This window comes from Engraulis encrasicolus, chromosome 14 (genome assembly GCF_034702125.1).
Source record: "Engraulis encrasicolus isolate BLACKSEA-1 chromosome 14, IST_EnEncr_1.0, whole genome shotgun sequence".
In the NCBI taxonomy this organism is placed as follows: Eukaryota; Metazoa; Chordata; class Actinopteri; order Clupeiformes; family Engraulidae; genus Engraulis; species Engraulis encrasicolus.
This window is the reverse complement of record NC_085870.1, coordinates 8664153-8690297: the sequence shown is the minus strand read 5'-3', so window position 1 is coordinate 8690297 and position 26145 is coordinate 8664153. Positions and strand designations below refer to the sequence as shown.

Here is a 26145-nt window from a genome sequence, read left to right as displayed (position 1 = left end):
ACTGCAATTCAGAAAGTGGAATTGAAATTAATTTGAATGACAGGAAATGAAATTGAAATTTATTGCAATTCAGAGAAATATATCCTAACCACGTGTCAGTGAGACTGTGACACCTTATAATATGCTTTCTGAGAAATAATCATGATTACATCACTGGGACTGGACGGGCACAACATACCAAAATGTATGACGTACATACCATATACCCAATACTAGAGTGTATCGTATTAGGTCATTACTGTGAATGTCTTTGAATTTCACAGAATTTAAATGCTATTTCTTGCAATTCAAGTTCGAATTGCAATTCAATTTCCTGTGTGGAATTTCAATTCAATTCATATAGTCAAATCATTAGCCTGTCTCTGAATATGGATTAAGCGTGTGGTCAGATGTATGCAAGTATGAAAATGGGTCGTGGCAAATCACTCGTACAAATGAATCATACTCCTACAAATGGCATAAATCAATCATTACCAGTATCTTGCACTTGCATGCCAGGACAAAGACTCTGGGCATACAAAACGCATACAATGCCTGAGGAACAACAATGTAATTGAGGGAAGATATTTCTTCAGCACTGTTTTAAAACTGCGTGCCCATCATTTTGTGATGGCTTGTCTGAGAATGGTTGTGATGTCATCAGAGAACATATTTAAGGGGACACTGTGTGAGATTTTTAGTTGTTTATTTCCTGAATTCATGCTGCCCATTCACTAATGTTACCTTTTTCATGAATACTTACCACCACCATCAAATTCTAAGTATTCACTATGACTAGAAAAATTGCACTTTTCATGCATGAAAAGCGGGATCTTCTCCATGGTCCGCCATTTTGAATTTCCAAAAATAGCCATTTTTAGCTGCAAAAATGACTGTACTTGGACCACACTAGAAAATATTTGTTTATTACTTAGTAAACTTTCATGTAAAGATCAAATTTGGCAATAGGCAGCCCAGTTTCAATGAGCAGCATAGTTGCAGTACCTTTTTTGACCATTTCCTGCACAGTGTCCCTTTAAGAAAGAAAAAAAAAACAGATTTTGCTGACATTTGCTCAGCAACACAACTTGAAGCTTATAACCTAATTTGTACACTGCACACATTCCGCTTGTTATTGTGTTCTGCATATCCGCTCTTGCTTGTAAACAGAAAATAAGACACATGCTCGGGTCCTTTTTGCTGACTTCTCTTCAGCTTTTAATACTATACACCCACACATTTTAGCTGAACGACTGAAATAAGACTTTTGTTTTGATTAAATTGATTAATTGGACTATGGACTTTCTGCAGGGCAGAGCACAGCAGGTGAAGGTAGCTAATATCTTGTCAGATGTGCGACTTACCTCTATTGGAACTCCACAAGGTAGTGTTCTTTCACCTTTGCTTTTTATTTTGTATACTGACAGCTGTCGTAGTAGTCACCCTGGCTGCCACATAATTAAGTATGCTGATGACACAGCCGTGGTAAGCCTGCTGAACCATAATGAAACCATGCATGGTCCAGTACTGGAGGAATTTGTCAACTGGTCCAAGAGGTCTAACCTGCACCTCAACATTTCCAAGACAAAAGAGCTTATCTTTGATTTCAGACAAAAAGCATTACCAACTCCCCTCTCAATTATCGGAGGAGAGGAGATTGAAGTGGTGACGGATTATAAATACCTTCGTCTGATTATAGACCACAAGCTGTCATGGGACAGTTGTGCAGATGCAAGGTCAAGGGTCAACAATGTTTGTATTTCCTTAGGAAACTTAACTTTTTTAATGTTGACAACACAATTTTGACCTTATTTTACAAGTCTTTTATTGAAAGTGTTCTCTCCTATGGTATTGTATGCTGGTATGGTCACTCTAAAGTGACGCACAAAAGTAAACTGGGTAAAATTGTTAAAACATGTGGGAAAATAATGGGGCGTCAGCAAAATTAGCTTCATAAACTTTATTTAGATAGATTAACAAAGAGAGCGGACAAAGTTTGTACTGACACTACCCACCCCCTCTCAGTTAAGTTCCAAACACTCCCTTCAGGACGCAGGTATAGATACCTCAATATTAGAACGAATAGAGCAAAGAACTCCTTCATCCCCATGGCAATTAACGAATTGAACAAGATGTGGGAGATACATTCTTGACAGTATGGACTTTCATATTGTGTTAATGGATGCATTTGATCAGTGGTCTGTATTTAGTCTGTCCTTTTGTGCATAATTATAGTCTCAGGATTATGAAAACTGTTTCAGCACAATTCATATTAGCACTTGAACAATGTTTTTTTACGTGTATTTTAGTTTGCTGGCCTTTTCATTGATATACAGTACAAGACAAGAAAGAACACTGTGAGGAGATGTTAAACCAAGCAGTTATTGAACAATTTACACTTTTGTGTGTGTGTGTCTTTTATTTACTTAGAATTCAGGGTGGTAATGTTAGCAATTGTTATTGCACTGTACCTTTGTACCGACTGTAATATTATCATATGTATTTTGAAATGTATAATCTTATTTCGATAGATGAACTTGCTAACATTCTCAGGTCAGGTTAGTGTTTATCAATGCCTATCATATACCACTGATGCCAATGCTGTGTAGACTTGGGTTTTCATTGGTGCCTGATCTCAGGAAAAGGAGAATCCTTGGCCAGGTTAGCCAGACTGGCTAAACAGTGGGCACGTTCGTGATGAAGCAGTGCACTTTTTTGCTAGGCAGTGCGCATGCACACTTTGCCAGTTTGATGCATTGTAAACCACAATGCATCAAACTGGCAAAGTGTGCATGCGCGCGCCTAGCAAAAGCAGCATTGCTTCATCACGAACGTGCCCAGTATAACAGTCACAGGTAATGTTGTGGTAGGCACGCCAGGCTTGTGCAGTACTTGGAATGTAAGAGATATTTTTCTACAGATATGTATGAAGATGTTTTAAGGAGTTTTTCCATCTTCAGTGATTCTTGTTTTTTGGTCTATACGTATATCTTTATTTAACTATTTTTAAAGATTGTATACAAGAGTGATACATTTTTTTTTCAAATGGTGGGGCCTACATTTAAAAAAAAAATGATATGTGTAAATCTCAAAATGAATAATGTGGAATCACATTGCTGGCCTTTCAGCTCAGTTGTCCCTTTCACCTTGTTACAGTCAATCCAGAAAGTATTCACAGTGCTTTTTTTTTTTTTAACAAAAAAGTGCATCATCTGGCTAGTCAAGCATGGTAGTGGGACTGACATCGTTTGGGGATGTATGAATGCCGTCAACATTGGAAATCTGAATTACACCTAAAGAAGCATGCATGTCAACATGCACTGTGACTACAGAAGCAGATCATGATACTCTCCATGGGATTTCATTCAAAACTCACACCCATCTATTTTAGCCAGGTGCAGACTCAAAATGCACAATTTCAATGTACTGAAAGGTTGAAACACACACCGATGACCTCCCTTTTAGTCCCATTTCATTTCGAAATGAAAAAAGGAATGTAGTTGCTGCCAAAGATGGTTCTAAAGTATCAAGCAAAGGCTGTGAATACTTTTGTAAATATGATTTCTTTCTTTTTTTATTTTCTATACATTTTCAAAACTGTCAAGACAACTTGTTTTTCACATGGTCATCATAATGGAATAATTTGTGTAGGATTTTGACAACAGAGATTCATTTGTAGCATTTGGAATAAGGCTGTAAGATAATAAAATGTGAAAAAAGTGAAGCGCTGTGAATACTTTCCGGATTGACTGTACATCCTGCGTCACAATGTGAAACATTCTCACTTGCCTTGTTGTGTGTCCATGTGACATGATGCAGCATATTTTGCTCCTTTGAATTGTTTGCAGTATGAGATCATTACAGCCTTTCATGGAAGACTGTTATTGTATTGTAAGTAGTGGTTAATAAACATTTTAATGAGACTTTGAAGTTTAGAGGGTTGGGTTTTTTGTCACAAAAATAGTGTTTGACACAGAGAATAATATTTTGAGAGACTGCTGACACAACTCTGCACTTGTGCCTTGTGCAAATACCAAAAGCTCTTCTGTATAATGCCAGAAGAATTGTGTAGAATATTTCTCATAGTCCCCATTTGTTTACATTTTTTGTTACAATTTATTTTCTTCAAGGTGGGCCTATGTTAGTCTTTAATAATGTCAATTAGACTGCCTAAGCCAGGCCTATTGAATTAAATGTCACCGAGGGCCAGTTTTTCGAATTCCTCCCATCGAAGGGGCCGAACATGGAATATATATTATGGTTGCCAACTGTCAATGTAAGAAATATGGGACATTTCATTGAGGTGGGGGGTTTGGGGGTCCTCCACCAGAAAATGTTGCATTTCTTAGATGTAATTTCCTGCATATCCTGGTCAGTTTTGGCTCAATACAGAACCCACACTTTTATCTCTATAAGTGTCCATTTTGTTCTGACCTCGTGGGGGGCCAGAGCCTTGCAGTTCAAGGGCCGCATCTGGCCCCAGGGCCGCCATTTGAATAGCCCTGGCCTAAGCTATAACTTAACAGGGAAATTGTTTGTTTGAAATTGACTGGGGGGTTATTCTGTTATCATGTAGGCTATAAGCTCTGGCAGGTGCAGAGGTAAACTGTAATTAGTACAATCTTGGAGTTTAATCCTACATGTTGGCCAGCTATATATTCACGTGCTTTTAAATATCATTGCTAAAGAAAGTTGCTCAATCGTTTATCATCCCCCTATCATCTGGCATTGTTTAGGGAGAAACAGGGCTGTGGTTGTGGCTGTTTGTGTGCCCATCCCAGCCAGCCTGTCCCAGCCCACACAAACTGTGACGCATCTATGACAGAATTCACAAATAGTTCAGCATCAATATTTAATGCATGCATGTTTTGTAGAACTGTGGGATGTTACACTGCAACAGAAAGAGTCTGTTATACAAACGTATGAATTGCTTTGAATAATTATTAGCCATAACTTTGTATTCCACTACATCCGGACCTCATGAAAGTGCGTGCATTTCTTGTACGATCCTCCGCTGCGTCCCCTGGTTGGATGGCTTGGTAAGCGCTGGAACCCGGAAGAATCACACCCCCGCTGTTTTTCTCGACGAACGAACGTGTTGGTTGGTGAGGTGAGCATCGGATGGAAGTTTAAGTTATTGTTCAGCACCTTTTAAAACGATTTCACCTTCAAAGACAAAGACTGGTGTCGTGTGCAATACAATGTTGATGCTGCAATGTAGATGCATTGTACAGCTCCCTCTCTTGTTGTGATACAGTGTCACAGATAATGATAGTTGTGGTGATATCTGATTAGGCTATTCGTTTTCATTGTTGCCTGTGTAGAGCTTGAAAGTTAACATTCTAAGTGACTTGAATTCATCGTGAACTGGATGCGTCTCTCTCTCTCTCTCTCTCTCTCTCTCTCTCTCTCTCTCTCTCTCTCTCTCTCTCTCTCTCTCTCTCTCTCTCTCATAGGAAAGTGTGGTTTGAGTGAATCAAGTCGTCATGTGGCCTGGTAATGTGCTTCTTATTCCTTTTAATTGACCCAACTGTTACATATTCTTCGTGTGTCTTACTGTATGACTTATAATGCTCATCATTATAGGTATCATAGACAGGCCTAACTGTACTAACTTTGCAATTCTTGCTTCCTATTATATGCCATTTCAGGTCCACCTAACCCAAGTGCCCCTCCTCCTCCCGGCTATCCAGGGGTCCCCAATCCAGCATACCCCCCTGGATCCAATCCAGTGTACCCTCCTGGTATGAACCCAGCCATGCCTCCTGGGCCAATGCCTCACGGCCCGATGCCCCCTGGCGCTCCCGGGCCACCTGGATACTTTCCACCAGGCCCCCCACCTGCATACCCAGGTGGCCAGCCTCCTCATATCCCCCCTGGCGGGGCCTACCCAGGTCACCCCCCCGGGGGTCACCACCCCGGTATGGGCCCCATGATGGGCGGCCTGGCTGGGGGTGTTGCAGGGGCAGGGATGGGGGTGGCGGGACACAAGGCCCACAAGAAAATGAAAAAGATGAAGAAGGGAAAGAAGCACAAGGAGCACAAACATGGCAAACATGGGAAGCACGGCAAGGTCAGTGACAGGGCAGTGTGGACTTTGAATCAGGGTGTTGCTGTTTTACGATATGACTCACTCAAGCCATAGGCAACCTGATGGCAAGGGTGGCCCCCTTAGTAGTTTATGGTGACAGCAAACACCTACCACTTTGACTAGGTCCCTTGAACAGATAAACATTTGTGATTTGCACATTATTTCTAAAGTTACAGCACCAGACCGTATCAATGTATTTTATTAATAGTTTCCATATCATGTTTCATTCCATATCATAGTCATTAGTCTGATACCTGCTAATCTCCCACCCACCTTCAGTAACGCAAATTCTGTCGGAGACACTGGATAATCTATTTTGCCATTGATTACCAACCTGTTAAAGGTACACTGTGCAGGACATGGTCAAAAAAGGTACTGCTCATTGACACTGGGCTGCCTATTGCCAAATTTGATCTTTACATGAAAGCTTACTAAGTAATAAACAAATGTTTTTTACTATGGTCCAAGTAGAGTCATTTTTGTAGCTAAAAATGGCTATTTTGGGAAATTAAAAATGGCGGACCATGGAGAAGATCCCCCTTTTCATGCATGAAAAGTGCAATTTTTCCAGTCATAATAAATACTTAGAATTTGATGGTGGTTGTAAGTATTCATGAAAAGGGTAACATTAGTGAATGGGCAGCATGAATTCAGGAAATAAACAACTAAAAATCTCACACAGTGTCCCTTTAACAAGAGGTTGAGTAGGCAGGTTTACCATTTTTAATGCCACCTCACTATTGCTGTGGTTTACAGCTAGGTGACATAAGAGTTCCTCTGTTTTCAAGGTAAAATAAACTTTTCTGTAATCCTCTTTGGATGTCTAGTAGAATCTCAGGCATTTTCCATTGTTTAACTTCTCAAGGCTTACCGTACTTTTAACACAGTTCTTTACAGTAAATGGTCATTTTGCTACAGTGTTTTTGCGTAAGGAATGAATGGTGAAAGAAATACCAGGTACTCGATTGGAATCAAATTTTACATCTGGAAGGATGAGGAGAAGAAGACGAGTGTTAACCCATTGACGCCTAAGGCACCTGCAAAAAAGGGTGCTGAATGCCTGAGTCCTTTTTAAGAAAAGCTGCCCTCAGCCTATAAAACCTAAATATCTCAGCTTCTGAAGCACATTAGAATGTGCACTAAGTTGCATTTAAATGCTAAGACCCTCATCTTTCATTAGAATGCGTTCATTCATCCCAAACAAACAGAGATTTTTAATAAAGTTGTCTCAAATCTCATGAGCCTGAATGTTGCGTAATGCAGCTCCAGGCACCAAGGCGAATGTTGCGCAACGCAACATCAGGCATCAATGGGTTAATGCCGCAATTCAGTTCCAGACAGAGGTAGCACCAGAGACGGTCCGTTATGAATGAAAAGAATCTTTGATGGCACTGGAGTCAGATGTCTCTACTGTATGTACTGCCATATGTGTGTAAGTTATGGACATTGAGGGACGTAGACGAGGACTTGGAATCAAGTTGATATGTAAAGAGCAGATTGTTGGTACTTCCAATTCCACACCTTCTTGAGTTGACTTTGGAGTCTGTTTCTGTGCTGCACCTTAACGTCTGATGTCATTTGCCACAAAGTGTACATGTCCTTTCTCTGTCCACAGCATTCCTCCAGCAGCAGCAGCAGCAGTAGTAGCAGTGACTCAGACTGAAGTTGTCAGCAATCCAGCCAACAGCACGGCCCACCTTGCCACATGTGGTACACAACACTAGGTGGCTTGCTTTGCTAAAATTTGTCTTACCAGTGCTTTGTATGACATTCTACTATTTTGTTATACGTTTGGTATGCCTCCATGAAAGAGTTTAGTTTAGAATACTAATTATTGCATTATTTACACGACTCACCTTGTCGACTGCTTTAACTTTTTGTCTTGAACATCTTGAACCTCATGATGTATTTTGGCTTTCATGGTATGTTTGACACCGCAGGATATTGGAATTGTGGGTCTACTGTATATTGTATTTTTACAAGTGGAATTTCTATTGATGGTGATTTGGTTTGTTAGTAGCAGCATGAATTTGACAATCTTCTCACTGATGAAGAACTGTGCAGATTAGAATGTGCCTTATTATGGAAGTGCAGACACTGAGTTAGACTATGCAATCGTCAATAAAATCCCAACAGACTAGTCATGTTGATCAATGATCAGTGTTCTTTTCTCTTGGATACAATGTTGCCATTTCCCGTCAAACAGGCCTAAATGTTTGAGTATGTAATGAAAAAGTAGAATTAATTTATTATTCACAAGTTACAGACATGTAAAATGATGGTCTTATGTGTGAGGGAATATTTTGCACACACAGTGTTTTTTTTTATTTGAATGAAATTGTGATTAAAATATATATTTATGTAACACCATGATGCTTTGAAAAATCTATCTCACACTAAATAAAATATTGATTTGTGAAAACTAAAAAGTTTGGTATTAGTTAATTTTGTGTGGTGGCACCCCCCTCCGGTTTTTGTTTATATTCAATAATATACTTTTCTTAAAATATCCCTCATCCCTGTGGTCCTAAGTTTCTTTGAATCCTTGAAGCATTTCCAATGGGGAAGTAATTAATCTGTCATAATACAAGCCCTTACTGTTGTACTGAAAGCCATTGTAATGCTGACATCCTCCATATGGGTGTTTTTCTTCGCTTTTTTGGCTAAATGTGATCATGCCTAACTTGCTATGGCCACAGCCCTTATGGAATTATAGACTTATTGCAATCTGTGCTATGGCCATGAAGCCGACTTGCCATTCTTAAATTAACTTGCAGTTGATTGTATTTTGTCTCGTTATTTAATGAAAATACTCTATTGAATACGCATCGTAGATGTTTGTAATACATGAGTTATTCACTGACCCTATCCTCATCGTGGTAGTAACATGATATTGTAAGCAAACAAAGTAAAATAAACTCACTAAGATGGCTGGGTTCATTTACCAGCGCTAAATACCATTTTATTTTGAAAGAATTGGATGTTGTGGGAGAGCGGATGTTTCATCGGGGATGGGGGAGGGACGGGTGGAAAGGTGAAAGTTCAGAGGTAAGAGATTTGTTGTCTTTGTGTAAAAGAGTGGAGCTCGATCTCACACTATCACTCTTCCCTCTTCCCCGAATCCTTTTAAAACTCTCCCCCTGGGTTTATACCCTCCCGAACCTCTCCCCTTCTACCCTTACAACCCCACCCTCCCCCTAAACACATCTCAAGACACGGATCTGGTAAGATTTATTTAATTGAAATTATATTAATTGTAAAAAATCCTTGTGACTAAATGAGGTGTAACGCGCGCGGTGGCTAATGTTAGCTATGAGGCTGGGTGTGAATTTGCTAGGCCGCGTGAGCACGCATAGGTTGGCGAACTGTTAGCTGGTAGCATGCCGCCAGCAAATTTCTCTAAATGTCATGCAACGTTTAGCTCACAGTTTATGTCAAAACCCTGCGTATTTTGGCCTAGTACTTCATCCAAGTCGCATTTGAAACATTCAGAAAGACCCACGTTCATTCATTTTTACGTTTCCTCAGATTAGCATAGGTAGCCAACGTGCACACTTGCGTTGTGGGCTAGTCCGCTAAATGGATCATGCTAATCGCCCGGTCGTAAATCCATGAACTGAGTAGTTAGCCAGTGGTGATATTGTCGTAGTTTAATGCTTCTGTGCGAAGAAGTGGTTTTGTTATGGTTCACACGCATGTTTCACAATTATACGCAAGCGTTTTACTTTGGCACACTTTGCTGATGCTTTATACGAAGGGGTTTAACTCTCAAATGGACTTAGCAAGGTAGCGGCTAACATTATCGCAGTATTGTATTGTATGGATGCTAACGTTAGCTCATTCGCTAGTCAGTGTTACTTTGATAGCCGCAAAAGTGCAACATCAAGCATGTTCTTGTCCCTGTTTTGATCGAAAAAGCTGCACGGGGCGGCAGGGACGCCTTGCCCCCTTTCACTGCCATCATAGAACTTTGTCTTAAGTTTCTCCATAATATCAAATGCGCACTTATTTATGTCTGATCTGGAGATATGCTTGAGCCCTGATCAGTTTAACGATACAGTATAGCTATCTGTTAAGTCCCTCCAATCCATATCGTCCTGCTGTTGTTATTGATCACCCTGGTCAACGTTGGGCAATGGGGTACCTCAGTGGGACTGATTGACGAATATCCCATGGTCTTAATTCATAATTCATTTACTATGCCTGGTGTTGTTCATCCTGCCTCTGTGTCATCATCCACTTTCTTATCCCTCTGCTCAATTTTGATTTCTCTCCATTCTCAGATCCATCCTTGTGACCAAAGACCCCCACTATTTTTCTCTCGTCAGCTTCTTTCCCGGGCATTGTAGTTATGGACTCCGGTGTCATCGAAGGAGGACTCAATGTCACCCTGACCATCAGGCTTCTCATGCATGGCAAGGTCAGTTATGTTAGGGTTCTGTGTGAGTTAAATGTTGCCTACTGTGGTAGAACTGGCACTGGACGTATATTAATGTCATGGGATCAATTCAATACAGCAGGGCACTGATTTGTCCTGTCTGTTCTGCCTCCTAAGGTGTAGTACCCCACACGTTGGGAGCATCTGAGTGACTCATGAAGCAGTGTCTGACTGTGACTGTGTTTTTGTCTTTTAACAGGAAGTTGGAAGCATAATTGGAAAGGTGTGTTGCCTTTTCTTCTCCTTTTAAGGGTTTATCACCAGATATTTGTACACATTGTAACTTCTCTAAACACAATCCCTATTTTTCTCCATACAGAAAGGTGAATCTGTTAAGAAGATGAGGGAGGAGGTGAGTGTTTAAAGCTTTGACCAGACAAGAGAGGATTTCAATCAAGCTGTGTTTCATATTGATGCTACTGATTGCTGCCACTGTTCGTGTTTTTGGGATTTGCTGAGGTCATGTGGGCGTTTTCGTCATTGTCGTCGTTGTTGTTGTTGACAGAGCGGTGCCCGCATCAACATCTCAGAGGGGAACTGTCCAGAGAGAATCATTACCCTGGCTGGACCCACCACCTCCATCTTCAAAGCATTCTCCATGATCATCGACAAGTTGGAAGAGGTACTACACCCAACCCAAACACACACACACACACACACACACACACACACACACACACACACACACACACACACACAATGAAAGACAACCCATTTTTGACACCCCTGCTAATTGTGTATCATGTAGACCGGAACAATTTAGTGTGCTGTTCATACACATGCTCCCCCACCACCTTGGCCTGACCACAATAATTGATTGACAATATCATAGCTCTGTATGTATTTTTTACCATACACAGTACATGACCTGGAGAGTATTGGACGTGTGTCTATTTTGCCTGACACTAACTGATAGGTCTCTGACGACCCCCAGGACATCAGCAGCTCCATGACCAACAGCACGGCCACCAGCAAGCCCCCCGTGACCCTGCGCATCGTGGTGCCCGCCAGCCAGTGCGGCTCGCTCATTGGCAAAGGCGGCTGCAAGATCAAGGAAATTCGAGAGGTAAGGAGGTCAAGCCTAACATTTCAGCTGTGAGGTGATCTTTGGGTTTCCTGTTAGAACGCCACCCTGACCAGAACACTTCTGGACTCTTTAGCAAGGCATCCAACACTGCAACGCTCCATGGACTACCAATTCCCTGTAATAGCTGTCTTTGGATGAAACGGCTAAATATAGGATAATGTTATGTACGCAGCACTGTCAGCTTCCTCTCCCCCTTTCCCCTTCCAAGCTGGTTAAAAACAGAGGAACACGTTGCATTCCACGGTCATGGGTATATGGGTTCTCATTACAAAAGTTGTGTGGATGGATGGATGGATGGTTGTGCGTGTTTTGAAGCATGTACTGCACCCCCCGAACTACCCTGAGGGCCTGTTAAGTCCTGTGATCGCACCAAGTCAGACAGGTTTATCTTGCACGAATGGTTCTAGAGTCTAAAAAGGTTGGGCACAATTGGATCAGGTATCGCAAATGTGCATAGTCGGTATGGCAGTTTGTGATGACTAGCCAACTAGGCTTATCTTGAACTGCACAAAATAATCCACTACAGATTTTATAATGGACATCACAGACACCATTTTTCACATCAGGGTATTCTGTACTGATGCAGGCTCTGCGTGATTCAAGAAGTTTTATTTCCATGTGAACAGAGTTGATGGGAATTTGTTGTGGCACATCCTTAACATCGAGTACATATAATGGACAGATGCACAACAGCAGAGCACATAAATATGGGTAGAGAGTAGTGCTGAGTCGCCATAGAGCGGCACCTTGACCTGACCGTAATCTTGATTTTTAATCTGTTTTTCTCTGTCTTTGTCTCTCCCTTCGTGTCCTCCGTTTGCCAGTCTACGGGTGCCCAGGTGCAGGTGGCAGGTGACATGCTCCCCAACTCCACAGAGCGTGCCATCACCATCGCCGGCACTCCGCAGTCCATCATTGAGTGCGTCAAGCAAATCTGTGTGGTGATGCTGGAAGTAAGTGACGCACCAACACCACCACTTCCCCCACTCTCTCTCTCTCTCTCTCTCTCTCTCTCTCTCTCTCACTCTCTCTCTCTCTCTCTCTCACTCTCTCACTCTCTCACTCTCTCACTCTCTCACTCTCTCTTTCGCTCTCTCTCTCTCTCTTTCGCTCTCTCACTCTCTCCTTCCTGGCAATAAGACTGTCTTCACCCTGTCCCTGCTGCTCATCTCACACTCTGTCTATGAAAAAGTTTTAGTTTTTTTTTTCTTTTGAGAAATTAAACATTCAGTGTTGATGGTCGTGCACTGACTTGTGGAAAGTTATAAATAGATTGTGCTTCACATGTTGTGTGTTTTCATATTATTCCATGGTGAATCTTAGTCACATTCAGTCATCTCTGCCCCTACCCTTGATCTGTGTGCTCTCCTGCAGTCTCCTCCAAAGGGAGTGACCATCCCATACAGACCCAAACCCTCAGGATCCCCCGTGATCTTCGCTGGAGGACAGGTAACCACCACACAGTCCATCCCTCCTCACACACCTGGGCCCTCTGCTGAAGGCGCCCCTCTCCCCTATCCTTACTAAGTGTTTTTGTGATTAGTTTGATTGTTCTTATGAAAAGGCCAAGACTTTAGAGCAGTGAGCTGAAATCAGACATTCAAAAATCTAACGTTCAAAAATGTGCCGGGCATGGAAATGAGATGTTTTTTTCCCCCTCTCACACCTTTCCTTGTCTTTTTTGTTTAAAATTAATGTGTTTTTCTTTTCATTTCTTTTTTTTTAACCTCCCCGTCCCCCCCATCCCCCTTTTGAAAACGGTCTGTCTTGTGTTTCTGATACTGTGTGCTCTTGTCACTGGAGCAGCCTGCCTTCTAGCCCTGCCTCTCCACCCACCATTGTGTGCCCGCTGAATGAATTGAATCGCAAAAAGGCAGACAAAGGCTCAGCTGTTAGCTGATGGGAGTTGAACTGAGCCCGGTGCAGAAGAGAGAGGCAGGGAAAGAGAGAGAGGGGAGAGAAAAAAAAAGTGTTATCTGCTCACTGTGCTCCTATGCTCTTCAAGCTTCTATAAGCAGCCCTGCTCAACCTCTCTTACCCCCCCCCAAACCTTTTTTCTCAGCTCTTGGTCACGTGGAGATTTTGGACAAGGCGTACACCTTTTATTTTATGATTTATTTTGCTTGAAATTATTTAATTTCTTGTTCTTTTCCTTGGGTTATTTGTGTGGGGTTTCTTGTTCACATGTTTCAGGTGTGTGTGTGTGTGTGTGTGTGTTGGTGTTCCCTCTTTGCTCACTCTTCCTCAAGGGTGTGTGTCAGTCATGAGCGTGCCGTGTTGAAGGCGCGCTCCCCGCATGAACGTTGTTGTTCTCGTTTCAGGCGTATGCCGTTCAAGGACAGCACGCGATCCCCCAGCCAGATGTAAGTGCTGTAGACCCCCACCACCCCCCACATCCCCTCCCATCCCATCCCATCCCATCCCCTCCCTCCTGCTCCTCCTCCTCCCTCTCCCCTACCCCCACCCCCATCCAGAATCCTCCCACCACCACATTGCCACGTCGACCCCTTGTAATTACCCATCATCACCATCACCACGCTCATGAGTTTGGAGTGCTCCCCTTGCGCTCCTCGTGGATTTTGGAGGGAGTTGATGTATGCCCATAGTGTATTCTGCATTGCTGCCTCCAACCTGGGTCCCTTCGGCTCGTCTCCAAGGCAGCTCTGTCGTAGGCGATCGTAAAAGACGACATCCCTGACCTGCTCTCACGTTGGTTTCGAGTGTTTCTAGAAAGCAGAATTAGCTTATTAGTCACTTGGCTGGCTTTTGGTCAGGTGCCTTTCTTTATTTGCAAGCTTCTAAAAGTTTGCTTGCTAGTTTTACAATGGCAACACAAAGTAGCGACAGCTACTGGCGTTGTGCGGTTTGTGTTTTGTGGGTCCGACTCGTCCTTTCGGTAGACATGTGCTGCTGACATGGTCAGACTTGGTTGTTGTGGTGTCTTCCTAGATCTTAGTCGTTTAAATAGGGAGGGAAGCGTTGGACCAGGTTTGGAAGCAGTTTTTAAACAATCCGTTAAACAATCAAACCAAACAAAAAGTACTGACTAATGAATGTTGTAGTGTTTGTCCAGACTCTCCACCTTTTCACCGCTGCCCCCTTTCCCTTTCTTTCTAGTCTTTCGCTTGTCGCTCTGTGTGCGTGTCTTTTTTTGTCTGCTCACAGGCCTATCTTGTTTGCATGCTCTGCTAGCTCTGACACATTCAACCCAAGGTGGATTAGGACGGCACCCAAATGCTTCAAAATGAGCACTCCGTATTGTGTTGTGTGTAGGGCAGGTCCTAGACAAATCATGTTTAGTCTTTTATTACTTTCCCCCCATCCATCCCTCCATACCTCTATAAATGCCATTGCATTCTGTTGTTCATTCATCAGCCTCCATTGGCAAGGTGTAAGTATTTTTTTTGTAAGTGTTCTCATGCTGTGACTTATTTATACACATTCCAACACCCCCGTAATCCACACTGCAATTGATTGCATCTTGTTTTGACCCACACCCACCCGGCTCCCCTAGTTGTATCCAGAAATGTGTACACACGTCAATGTTCATTTCAGGAAAAACTGCAGAGGGGGGTGGGGAAAATTTTAGTGGGGCTGTGGTAGGTTGGGAGAGATGAAAGGCATTGAAGTGAGCCAACGTTGTGAAAAAGCTGCTCTGTTGTGTTTTGATTTGTACTGACCGCTCTCTCTCCCTCCCTCTCTCTCTATCTATCCATCTCCTCCTCCTCTTCTCCTATTTTTCCTTTTCTTCGCCCTTCCTCTCCTCCCTCCCTTGCCCCCTCTCTCTCGCTCTCACAGTCTTCCTCTGCCTCTATCTCTCCCCAGCTCACCAAGCTCCACCAGCTGGCCATGCAGCAGAGCCCTTTCCCCCTTGCCCCCAGCAACCAAGGCTTCACCGGTAAGGCGCTAGCTAACTAGCTAGCTACCTGGGGAGACGAGCTAGATCAGTGGTTCCCAACCTTTTTCTTCAGGGACCCATGTTTTTTGCTATTGTAAGCTTTGGTGACCCAACCACGCGAGCGCCCTCACGAGACGGAGTCACAAGATGCCCTCTGTTTCCTGCGAAAACTAATTTTAGTTATTTTATTCCTCAATTCGTCTTTGGTCAAATATAGAATAAATGTTTAATGTAGCACTTACAATGTGTTGCTTCTATGCATTTATTAGTTAAATGCTTTGTCTTTTATTCAAAATGGCCTATATATATTTAAAATGAAACCCCTTAAAATCAAGAGGGCTCCGCGACCCCCTGTGGATCTTTGGCGACCCATAAGGGGGGTCCCGACCCATAGGTTGGGAACCACTGAGCTAGAGAATGTGTGATGTACAATAACAGAAATAATACCGCTTGAACGTTGTTGTGGTAATGCATGGTACATGTAGTTGGCTTTAACTGAAATTTACATCCACTTGGCAATAGATTCGAGTGAATCTGATTTTAAAGTTTTGTATCATTTCGGCCTCTCATCCACATGGCGCTGCCGTTTTGGGTACCCCAAAATGATGTTTTTTGGGAACATGTTCCAGAGTAGAAAGATCTGGTAATGTTGCTGCTTATGTCAACCACATGAATAGAACAAACGGCAGCCTCTTGGGCATCATTCCTAACAGCGACCATTGCGGACCCCAGAGTAGCAGTAGCAGCAGTGCTGCAGTCACGTTTATTTGCATTATTGAAGCAGAATCTACTGGCGGAGACTCTTACCCAACCACACGCGCCACATTCTTTTAAAGCCACCATGCTGTGTCAGTAGAGGGCTGGTAGAAGCAGGTGTGTATGAGCTTGCACCCTTCTACCTCTATTGCGCTGGTGTATCCGTTTGGACTGTCTTACTGCGCACATAGAGGTGTGGCATGCCTATTGCATGCTTTTCATTAAGAGTTGCGTTGCCAGTGTGGACACAAAAGTATAGAAAAAAACTGGTGTTTTTGTGTGTATGTAGTCTCAATGGATGAGTTGATTTTTATTTCAAATACACAGTGGCTTCACTGCCAAGGCTCCCAACAGAGTTGCTCACTTGACAGCTGGACTTTTAAGATTTGAGATGTTGAGGGTTCTACAATTTCACCCAAAGAGTTTGTGCACATGCAAACAAAATTAGAAGATGTAAGAATTCAACCGAGGAACTCGAAGGAGCATATCCTCACACTGTTTGCTTTGTACTGTTGCTACTATAAGTTGCTTTGACAAGTTATGAGTCTTGCAGTCTTAATATGGCAGTTTGGAAGTTAGTGCCCACATCCACAAAAGCAGTAATCCAGGTGGTAGACGAGGGTAGTTGATAGTGAGAGGGAGTAGTCTGCACATTGGGCATAAGCGTGTATGTACTTTCTTTTTCTTTCTTTGAAAAAAAAAATCTACCAGTGGTATCTTCCTCCTTTAATATGGCAACAAGAAAACGTATGCAGCATGTCTTAGAGCACCATTACTTGGCTGTTCAAACCACTGTCACAGAAGACAGAAAAGGGCTGTGATATTTCAAGCAGATAGTGCTGTCTTGCATAACCATTACACCGGGTCTATAGAACAAGATACACTGGTTTTCCTCTGAGTTGTCAAGCACATATGCCACCTCAGCTAAGATCAGCTGTGCATGCACAACTCCTGCCAATACTGTCAGTGCTGCTCAGTTCAGAAGGCGGTTGATGTTTGATGCGCTCTGTCAAAATGGGGATCTGCTGTCTGTACAGTCATCCACAATGCAGTCTGAGTCACAGTCTCTTTTCTCTCGCTCACCCTCTTTTGCGTCTGTTTTTCCTGCTCTCCATCTCCCTCTCTCTCTCTTCCTCAAAGGGATGGATGCCTCTGCCCAAACTGGTTCCCACGAGATGACCATTCCAAATGATGTGAGTGTTCCGTCCACGTGCCACCTGACGACCCCTCCCCACACACACGCTGTCTCTGTGTCTCTCAGCCCTGTGTCTGTATTAACCCCACATCAACTCAGGATTATCGCTAGCGATTCCTAAACACTGTTAAAGCAGTAGAGAGAGTCTCTTGGTGGTTCTTTGCCATTCTTCTCTTCGCTATGCAGGAGTTCTTAGCGGACTTGTTCATTCCTACATGAGACTAAGATGTTTTGTTACAAGAAATCTATATACGATATTACACATATTTCTATTTTAAACATTACAGTGGATTTCGCTGCAATTCCATTCTGTTTTTAACTACACCTGAGCGCCGCGCCGCATTGAATTGTGTTTGTAGTTAATTTCCACATGTGGCTTGTGTGCAGATGATGGGGTGCTCTCCTAACTTGTTTCGTTTCGGTTCTGGTTCCATCATATACCATTCAGGGCTATAAATTAACGTTTTTCATAGCCAATTTGGCCGATAAATGTTAAATGATACTATCCATACATGCACTCACTATCAGTCAAATTGGCTAGTAAGCTTTCTTGTCTACAAGCCAAATTGATTTTTTCACCAGCATTTGGCTGGTTTGCTGGTGTTTGTTTAAAGCGATGGTTCGGAGTAGAATCACCCTAATGCCATTTGAACCGTGACACCCATCCACCTTTACACCCGAAGTGTTTTCTGCCGCAGGCTTACATCAACAGAGTTGCCGTGTTATTCGATGTTTATTCCGGATAGCTTGACTCAAGCGCATATGGATACTGGGCACCGTCTCCAAACTTTCTCCACAAAAATAACATGTCATGACACCAAACTTCTACAGTATAACAAATGTGGTTTGTACTCACAAAAAGATGAATTTGAAACTTTGTACATAGTCCAGGAGTTTATTACTAACAACACACGAGACGATTAGCTTTTCTGCTGCTAAACATCCGTCGACGTCACTTCCTCCAGCTGGGACTGTCCACTTATTGTAAGGTTTGTGTTTTAGTCCACAGCCAGGATATATGCACGAGTGTGGCATCGTAAACGTGGTAAAATTTAAATCCGAAGTGGTTAATTTCTAGTTGTAGCGCAAGCTGTCTTTTTGAGTTTTCCGCCTTCCGGACTCACATGTATTTGTTTCCATCAACAAAGTCCCAGCTGGAGGAAGTGACGTCGACGGATGTTTAGCAGCAGAAAAGCTAATCGTCTCGTGTGTTGTTAGTAATAAACTCCTGGACTATGTACAAAGTTTCAAATTCATCTTTTTGTGAGTACAAACCACATTTGTTATACTGTAGAAGTTTGGTGTCATGACATGTTATTTTTGTGGGGAAAGTTTGGAGACGGTGCCCAGTATCCATATGCGCTTGAGTCAAGCTATCCGGAATAAACATCGAATAACACGGCAACTCTGTTGATGTAAGCCTGCGGCAGAAAACACTTCGGGTGTAAAGGTGGATGGGTGTCACGGTTCAAATGGCATTAGGGTGATTCTACTCCGAACCATCGCTTTAAAGCCCTGATGCCTTTCGCATTTTTTAAAATATACGTTTCTAATTCATTTCTTCCATTGATTTGCGTGCTGTGTTGCAGTTGATCGGGTGCATCATCGGGCGTCAGGGTGCCAAGATCAATGAGATCCGGCAGATGTCGGGGGCTCAGATCAAGATCGCCAACCCTGTGGAGGGCTCCACGGACAGGCAGGTCACCATCACTGGCTCCCCCGCCAGCATCAGCTTGGCCGAGTACCTCATCAACGCCAGGTAACTGCGCCCTCCCACCTGCATGCACGAGTAGTTCAACCAAGCATCTTCTGGTAGAGGAAAGTACATCAAGTCCGTACTTTTCCTGGATCCATGTGAGGTCAGGTGAACGCTCCTTCAGGAGACCTTCTGTTAGGAGACCTTTGGAGACTTTAGGGTGAGGATAAATGGAGTTCCCTTAGCGCTGTAGATGGCGATAGTGCACATCTGATGCGAGTAGTCACCTAACACCATAGAGTGGGAGTCGGGGGGCGGGGAGACTGAACTTGAGCACACTCCATGGGGCACCTATGTCACGCCCTCTACTTCCTGGTTCATGGGGCAGAGGGAGTCAAAAAAACAAATACTGGGCTTGAAATGAGTGGTTTTTCGACACCAATCCAAACCTTGGACCTACACTTATGCACCACAAATCCACCACAACTCGCCTCGCTCACTTCCATTCAATTTTTTACAACTTACTGCCCCATGAACCAGGAAGTAGAGGTGTGATTTAGGTGCCCCATTGCATTGGGTAGGCGGTGTTTAGGGTATCTAGCTCTACTAGAAGATGTTTGGCTCAACACCAGGTAACTGTGCATGCACACACAGAGAAGAGCATAAGACTTGGAACAACATAGTCGCTCTCCTGTGTACACACACACACACACGCGCACACACACTCAATCATAAATACTTACTCGCACACACTTTCATTCAGTCACACATTTTTACACACATACTCCTTTGCATACTATCACACATCCATGTACATGCACACACACACATTTCTAATAGACACACTGTTACATGCCTACTGGCTGCCACCCCCCCTCCCTCAAAGTCCAAATTGTCCAATCAGTGTACATGTTGTTGCCATGTGAATGTTTTCCTCTCTCCCGTGACAAAGCAGTCTTGTCCTCCTCTTTGAGTGCTGTAGTGTGGGGGGAACAATAACGAAAAGCCCTTTCCCCTTACTGGCCAGTCGTGTGGTGCTCTGTGGCAGTAAGGCTGAGCTGTCCTGTCCTGTGTGTGTGTGTGTGTGTGTGTGAGCGTGTGTGTGTGAGCGTGTGTGTGTGAGCGTGTGTGTGTGAGCGTGTGTGTGTGAGCGTGTGTGTGTGAGCGTGTGTGTGTGAGCGTGTGTGTGTGAGCGTGTGTGTGTGAGCGTGTGTGTGTGAGCGTGTGTGTGTGAGCGTGTGTGTGTGAGCGTGTGTGTGTGAGCGTGCGTGCGTGAGCCTGTGTGTGCGTGAGCCTGTGTGTGCGTGTGCGCGCGTGTGCCTGTGTGTGCGCGCGTGTGTGCGTGTGCGCGCGCCTGTGTGCGTGTGCGCGTGCCTGTGTGTGTGTGTGCGCCTGTGCGTGTGTGTGTGCGCGCCTGTGTGTGTGTGTGTGCGCGCCTGTGTGTGTGTGTGTGCGCGCCTGTGTGTGTGTGTGTGTGCGCGCCTGTGTGTGTGCGCGTGTGTGTGTGTGTGCGCGCGCGCGCCTGTGTGTGTGAGTGTGTGCACCTGTGTGTGTGCGCCTGTGTGTGTGTGTACGCCTGTGTCTGTGCGTGTGTCTGTGCGTGTGTGTGTGTGTGTGTGCGCCTGTGTGTGTGTGTGCGCGCCTGTGTGTGTGTGTGTGCGGGCGCGTGTGTGCGCCTGTGTGTGTGCGCCTGTGTGTGTGTGTGTGCGCCTGTGTGTGTGTGTGTGTGTGCGCCTGTGTGTGTGTGTGTGCGCCTGTGTGTGTGTGTGTGTGCGCCTGTGTGTGTGTGTGTGTGCGCCTGTGTGTGTGTGTGTGTGCGCGCCTGTGTGTGTGTGTGTGTGCGCGCCTGTGTGTGTGCGCGCCTGTGTGTGTGCGCGCCTGTGTGTGTGCGCGCCTGTGTGTGTGTGCGCGCCTGTGTGTGTGTGTGCGCCTGTGTGTGTGTGTGCGCGCGCGCGCCTGTGTGTGTGAGTGTGTGCACCTGTGTGTGTGCGCCTGTGTGTGTGTGTACGCCTGTGTCTGTGTGCGTGTGTGTGTGTGTGTGTGTGTGTGTGTGTGTGCGCCTGTGTGTGTGTGTGTGTGTGTGCGCGCCTGTGTGTGTGTGTGTGTGTGTGCGCGCCTGTGTGTGTGTGTGTGTGCGCCTGTGTGTGTGTGCGCCTGTGTGTGTGTGTGCGCCTGTGTGTGTGTGTGCGCCTGTGTGTGTGCGCCTGTGTGTGTGTGTGTGTGCGCCTGTGTGTGTGTGTGTGCGCCTGTGTGTGTGTGTGTGCGCCTGTGTGTGTGTGTGCGCCTGTGTGTGTGTGTGTGTGTGCGCCTGTGTGTGTGTGTGCGCGCCTGTGTGTGTGTGTGCGCGCCTGTGTGTGCGCGCCTGTGTGTGCGCGCCTGTGTGTGTGCGCGCACATTTGTCTGTGTGGGTTCTTCCAGTGTCCCATTCCTTCTGAGTGTGAGTGTGTGTTTTTCATCAGTTGTGTGTTGCCCTCCTGTTACTCCCCAATACCTTCAGTCCATCCCCCTTAGACCCCCCCCATCCTCTCCTCTCCTCTCCTCTCCTCTCCGTAACCCACTACCTTTCTGTCTCCTCTCCTCCCCTCCCTTGCCCCATTTTCTCTTCCTTCCCCCTCTCCCTCCCGTTTCCCTCCCTTTCTCTTTCTACAGTGTAGAGTCCTCTAAACCTCCTCCTCCTCCCTCCTCCTCCTCTTCCTCTTCTTCCTCCTCTTCCTCGAACCCTGACCAGACCTCTACTACCACTACTGCTAATGCTACTACTACCACCTTTCCTGCTGCCTCCTCCTCTTCCTCCTCCTCCTCCTGTGTGGTGCCTCCCCTCTCAGCCTCCTCCTCCTCCTCCATCTCTCTCTCCTCTTCCTCCTCCTCTTCCCTGTTGGTACCTGGTCTTCCTGCATCCTCTTCCTCCTCCTCCTCCTCCTCCTCGTCTTCGTCCTGCACCCCTTCTTCCCTCACCTCCCCTGTCTCCAGTCTGCTCAGCCTCAAGCCCTTGCCCCTCCTGGCCCTCCATGTTGTCAGCGGGGCTGGGGCGACCCCTACCGCCACCGCCCACTCCCCCGCCACCCTCGCCCCTACTCTTGCTACCGCTGCAGCCGCCGCCACTACCACCACACCCCCTGGGCCCAAGATGGCCTCCGAGCTCTGCCCCAAGTCCAAGAAGCGGAGGCTGTCCCCATACTAGGCCGAGGCCTTCTCCATACTAGGCCGAGGCCTTCTCCATACTAGGCCGAGGCCTTCTCCATACTAGGCTGAGGCCTTCTCCATACTAGGCTGAGGCCTTCTCAATACTAGGCTGCCATCACTAGTTGTTGTCCCTGTCTCATCACTTAGCCCATTTAAAAATGTATCTTTACTGTATCTTTACCTTCAACATTATTAACCATTCTGTTCTGTTTAGTCCAGAGCTAAAGGCTTCACAGCACATTGTACTCTTGTATGTAGGCATGGCTGTTGCCTCCACTTAACCTGTCCTGGGGAGTATTCCAAGTAAATTAGATTCAATTTAACCTCCAGCGGCAAATCATCTAATAGGAGAGCCTGGAGTCCTCGTTTTCTCAGCTAAATGACACCAGTTGACGGTCTATTAGCCGATTACCACTTCCTGTAGGTTAACTTGGCCAGGTTTCGCGCTAAGCCCCCCACACTTGGGCTTGCATGCCCACGGGGACCCCGGTTCGAGTCCGGCCGGGGTCATTTCCCGATCCCACCCCGTCTCTCTGTCCCACTCGCTTCCTGTCACCATCTCATACTGTCCTATCAAATAAAGGCATAAAAGCCCCTAAAATACATATATAAATATTATACATATATAAATAATAATAATAATAATAATAATAATAATAATAATAATAATAATAATAATAATAATAATAATAATAATAAAAAAAACTTAGCCAGGTTTATCACTTAACCTTGCTCTTGGAACAGTACCCTGCTCTACAAGTGGCTAGAGGGAGTGTTAATGTTTTCAGTCTCTCTCTCTCTCTCTCTCTCTCTCTCTCTCTCTCTCTCTCTCTCTCTCTCTCTCTCTCTCTCTCTCTCTCTCTCTCTCTCTCTCAATAAGTCATCAATCTGCCACTATTGCTCCCCCTCACGCGCTCTGTGTATCTCATCTGCTGTGACGGTGAAGAGCGTTCAAGTACAGTGAAGTCTATTTGCAAATAATTTCATGACTTGCATCTGTCCTGATCTGCTTAATTATAGCTAGCCACTGGGGTGTGATGTCTATTACCTGGATATATTGGTAGGATTTCTTCGCATAGCCAACTGTCCATAGACGGTGCTGGCCGTCTGCAATGGCTGCTTCCAGTCATGTTTCCCCTGAGAGTCTCTTACGGTTTTCAGGCCGACCAGAGCGGTGCCCGTTCCTGCACCAGTTGCATTCGGAACTAAAGTGCTTACCTGCGAACCACCCGTGTTCATTCCGGCTTCTGAACTTCTCTGTATGTGACAATTTGTCAGAAGGATTGAACCTGCTTATGTCTGTCGTCAGGGTTAGCAGAGAAATAACAAGTATTTTTCGCTTCGCATTGGTAACCAGTTCCCAAGCGCTCAGACTTGCGGCATGAATACGCCAGTCGGGTCGAGGTGCGGGAATGGGCACAGGCACAAATTATCTGTCGGCCTGAACGCACCTTCTGTGCATTTCCCTGACCATCCTTCTTTTCATCACTACAGGAATAATTAAAGTTCTGTTTTGGAAATGTATAGATTTTTTTCTGAGTTTGCATTTGTTTGGATTATAAGAGGTGCCCTCTGTGCTGTAGAAGTTTGTACTTGTGGCCTAGGCTAGTGCATGTACATACGGCCCGCCCATATGCCACAAATCTTCCTCTGAATGGTATTGATATTTTAGGGCTTGCATTGTGTATTCTCTCTGCTTCGTATGTTTGATTGTTTCAGTTTGATCTTTTGGTTTGTTTCTTAGTTCATTTGAAAAGCATTCTATGGCTCATTATATTTTCCCTCCCTCTCCAATCTCTCTCTCTCTTTCTTTCTTTCTCTCCCCCTCTCCCGATGTCTCATCCAGGCTTTCCTCTGAGGCTACAGGACTGGCGACCAACTGATTTTTGTTTTCTGACACTGCATCTCCGCACTCATCCCACATCTTTTTACCATCGGCATCTTAGAGAAAAAAGAAAAGAAATTAGTGGTCAATACGACCCTTCAGTATTTCCCAGAATTCCCGTCTCACTCTCCCCTTCTGTTCCAGTCATGCCCACTCATATTCGACATTGCGTTTTATTTATAAATATCTATTTTTTTGTTTCTTTGTTTAATATTTTTTTTCCACTCAAATCTGGTTTTTAAAATCCCTTTGGGTCCAGTGGAGAAAGTTTTATTGATTTATTATTATTGTTATTATTAGAGTATTTTTCCCCTTTTTGTTTTAAATGAAAGGATTGAGGAGAAAGAATTGCTCTCCCCGTCTTTTGTTTGCCATCACAAGATTTAGAGGTGGAAAAATCTGAATAGGCATAGATTTAGTTTCTGTAAAGTCAGATTTTTTTTCTTCAAAACATAAAAAAGGCAAAAAAAGGAAAAATAAAAAAATGATCAAAAAATATGTATAGATTGACTGTTTTTATTTTCTGCCTGTTCTGTTTTCAAGTTTTATTTGTTTTGATTTTTTTTTTTTTTTTTGGTTTTGTTGATTTTTTTTTTTTGATTTTTTTTTTTGTTTCTATTTTTGTTTATTTTATTTCCCCTCAACCCTCTCCCCGGTCATCCTCCTTCCTCCTACCTCCACTGTTCCCCAAGCCTCACCGGTCCTTGATTTGGCATTATAATAGATGCACACATACACACGCACACACACTCACACTCAAACACACTTGCATCATGATAAACTAAAAATGCTCGAATTCAGGGGGATATATTTTATCCACCATATTTAGAGGGCCCTATTTATTTATAGACGTCTGGCCCTGAACTGCTGCTGGGACCTTTTGTTGTTTTGTTTTGGGTATGGCGAATGATCCTAACACCCACCAGTGGCTACGGCACTCACACATATCATTTAAACTGTGTACTCTTTTTTTTGTCACCTTTTAAGAAAAAGAAAAAAAGAAAATATACTTTTTTCTGTCTCATTCCTATTTTTCCACCTTCCCTTTTGCACTTGGTTCTGATTTCTGAGGAAGCTTTGTGCTCTGGGACCTTGGGTGTGGGGCGGGAGGGAGGGAGGGAGGGGAGGAGAGAAGAGAGGGAGGTTGAGGGGTAGGGGTCAGAAGCAGTGCTTTCCTTTTTTTTTTTGTAAAGACTGATACTACTAAAACCGAGTTGGAATATTTGTTTTAAAATGGAGGAAATATTTTTTTTAACTACCAAAGGGGATTGACTCCTGGAAATATTGACAGGTCTTGTGTATAAATGTGATACGGCTAAAGAGGATTGCTAAGCTGAATTTAGATGAAGTACAGTTTAAGGGTATGAGTTTAACACTACTTTTCCTGCTCTTTGCTTTGTTTTGCTCGAGTCGAAATTTTATTTTTATTATTTGCAGGAAAGAATTTACTTTGTGCACATTCTCAAAAAAAGACTGTAGACCTGGGTGCCACAAAAATTGTTGGAAGACAATTAAACAGATGTGAAATGCTTAAACTACAACATGGCTTGCGAGATGTCTTTATTAACCCTCATTTCCTCATGAACGCACCTTGTTTTTGTCTGTAACTGCATCAGGTCTGCCCGTTCCAAATCACTGGGTGAACAGTGCAGTGATGAACTGCTTATAAGCAGACACCAGCTTCCAAATGCAGCTGCATTAGTGACTCACTGCTACAGTGGCATGGATGTGACTTTATTTCGATGGGGTTTAAAATAGCTCAGCGGTCAAAGTCACACATGCAGTGTCACTTTCTTGTTGCATTTACAATTGACGGCCACCTAGAAGGACCTAGAGTGCGTTGCGATATGCGACCTTGCCTCCTCCACTTGCTTCTCTCCTCGTACCAGGAAGTAATATGTCATGACATCACTGACAACAGCATTATATTTCAATAT

The 26145-nt window shown here is 44.2% G+C and overlaps 2 protein-coding genes across 4 annotated transcripts; both read left to right on the top strand.

Moving 5' to 3' along the window:
- Nucleotides 1-5010: 5010 nt before the first annotated feature.
- On the top strand, nucleotides 5011-8499 carry prr13 (proline rich 13). The gene is made up of 4 exons (XM_063216328.1): nucleotides 5011-5089; nucleotides 5436-5475; nucleotides 5631-6052; nucleotides 7686-8499. The coding sequence occupies exons 2-4, from the start codon at nucleotides 5466-5468 to the stop codon at nucleotides 7731-7733; spliced, it is 480 nt and encodes a 159-aa protein (XP_063072398.1). The 5' UTR covers nucleotides 5011-5089; nucleotides 5436-5465; the 3' UTR covers nucleotides 7734-8499.
- A 625-nt stretch (nucleotides 8500-9124) lies between these two features.
- On the top strand, nucleotides 9125-25749 carry pcbp2 (poly(rC) binding protein 2). 3 transcript variants are annotated; one of them, XM_063214863.1, is made up of 13 exons: nucleotides 9125-9294; nucleotides 10354-10490; nucleotides 10708-10731; nucleotides 10828-10860; nucleotides 11014-11130; nucleotides 11443-11574; nucleotides 12420-12548; nucleotides 12970-13044; nucleotides 13917-13958; nucleotides 15394-15493; nucleotides 17390-17442; nucleotides 19034-19203; nucleotides 21790-22484. In XM_063214863.1, exons 2-13 carry the CDS (start codon nucleotides 10422-10424, stop codon nucleotides 22319-22321), a joined length of 1476 nt encoding a protein of 491 aa, XP_063070933.1. In that variant the 5' UTR covers nucleotides 9125-9294; nucleotides 10354-10421; the 3' UTR covers nucleotides 22322-22484. The 3 variants fall into 3 exon arrangements, with proteins under 3 accessions (XP_063070933.1, XP_063070932.1, XP_063070931.1); XM_063214862.1 differs by lacking the exon at nucleotides 21790-22484 and adding an exon at nucleotides 24170-25749 and having other exon boundaries at nucleotides 9127-9294; nucleotides 15421-15493; XM_063214861.1 differs by lacking the exon at nucleotides 21790-22484 and adding an exon at nucleotides 24170-25749 and having other exon boundaries at nucleotides 9128-9294.
- The last annotated feature ends 396 nt before the right edge of the window (nucleotides 25750-26145 follow it).

Bases quoted from the DNA above. Each gene is read 5' to 3' on its own strand.
- prr13 (XM_063216328.1), top strand. The intron at 6,053-7,685 runs GTCAGTGACAGG...CTCTGTCCACAG, and splicing joins AACATGGGAAGCACGGCAAG to CATTCCTCCAGCAGCAGCAG.
- pcbp2 (XM_063214863.1), top strand. From the start codon at position 10,422: ATGGACTCCGGTGTCATCGAAGGAGGACTCAATGTCACCCTGACCATC. The intron at 10,491-10,707 runs GTCAGTTATGTT...GTCTTTTAACAG, and splicing joins GGCTTCTCATGCATGGCAAG to GAAGTTGGAAGCATAATTGG. The intron at 13,959-15,393 runs GTAAGTGCTGTA...TCGCTCTCACAG, and splicing joins ACGCGATCCCCCAGCCAGAT to TCTTCCTCTGCCTCTATCTC.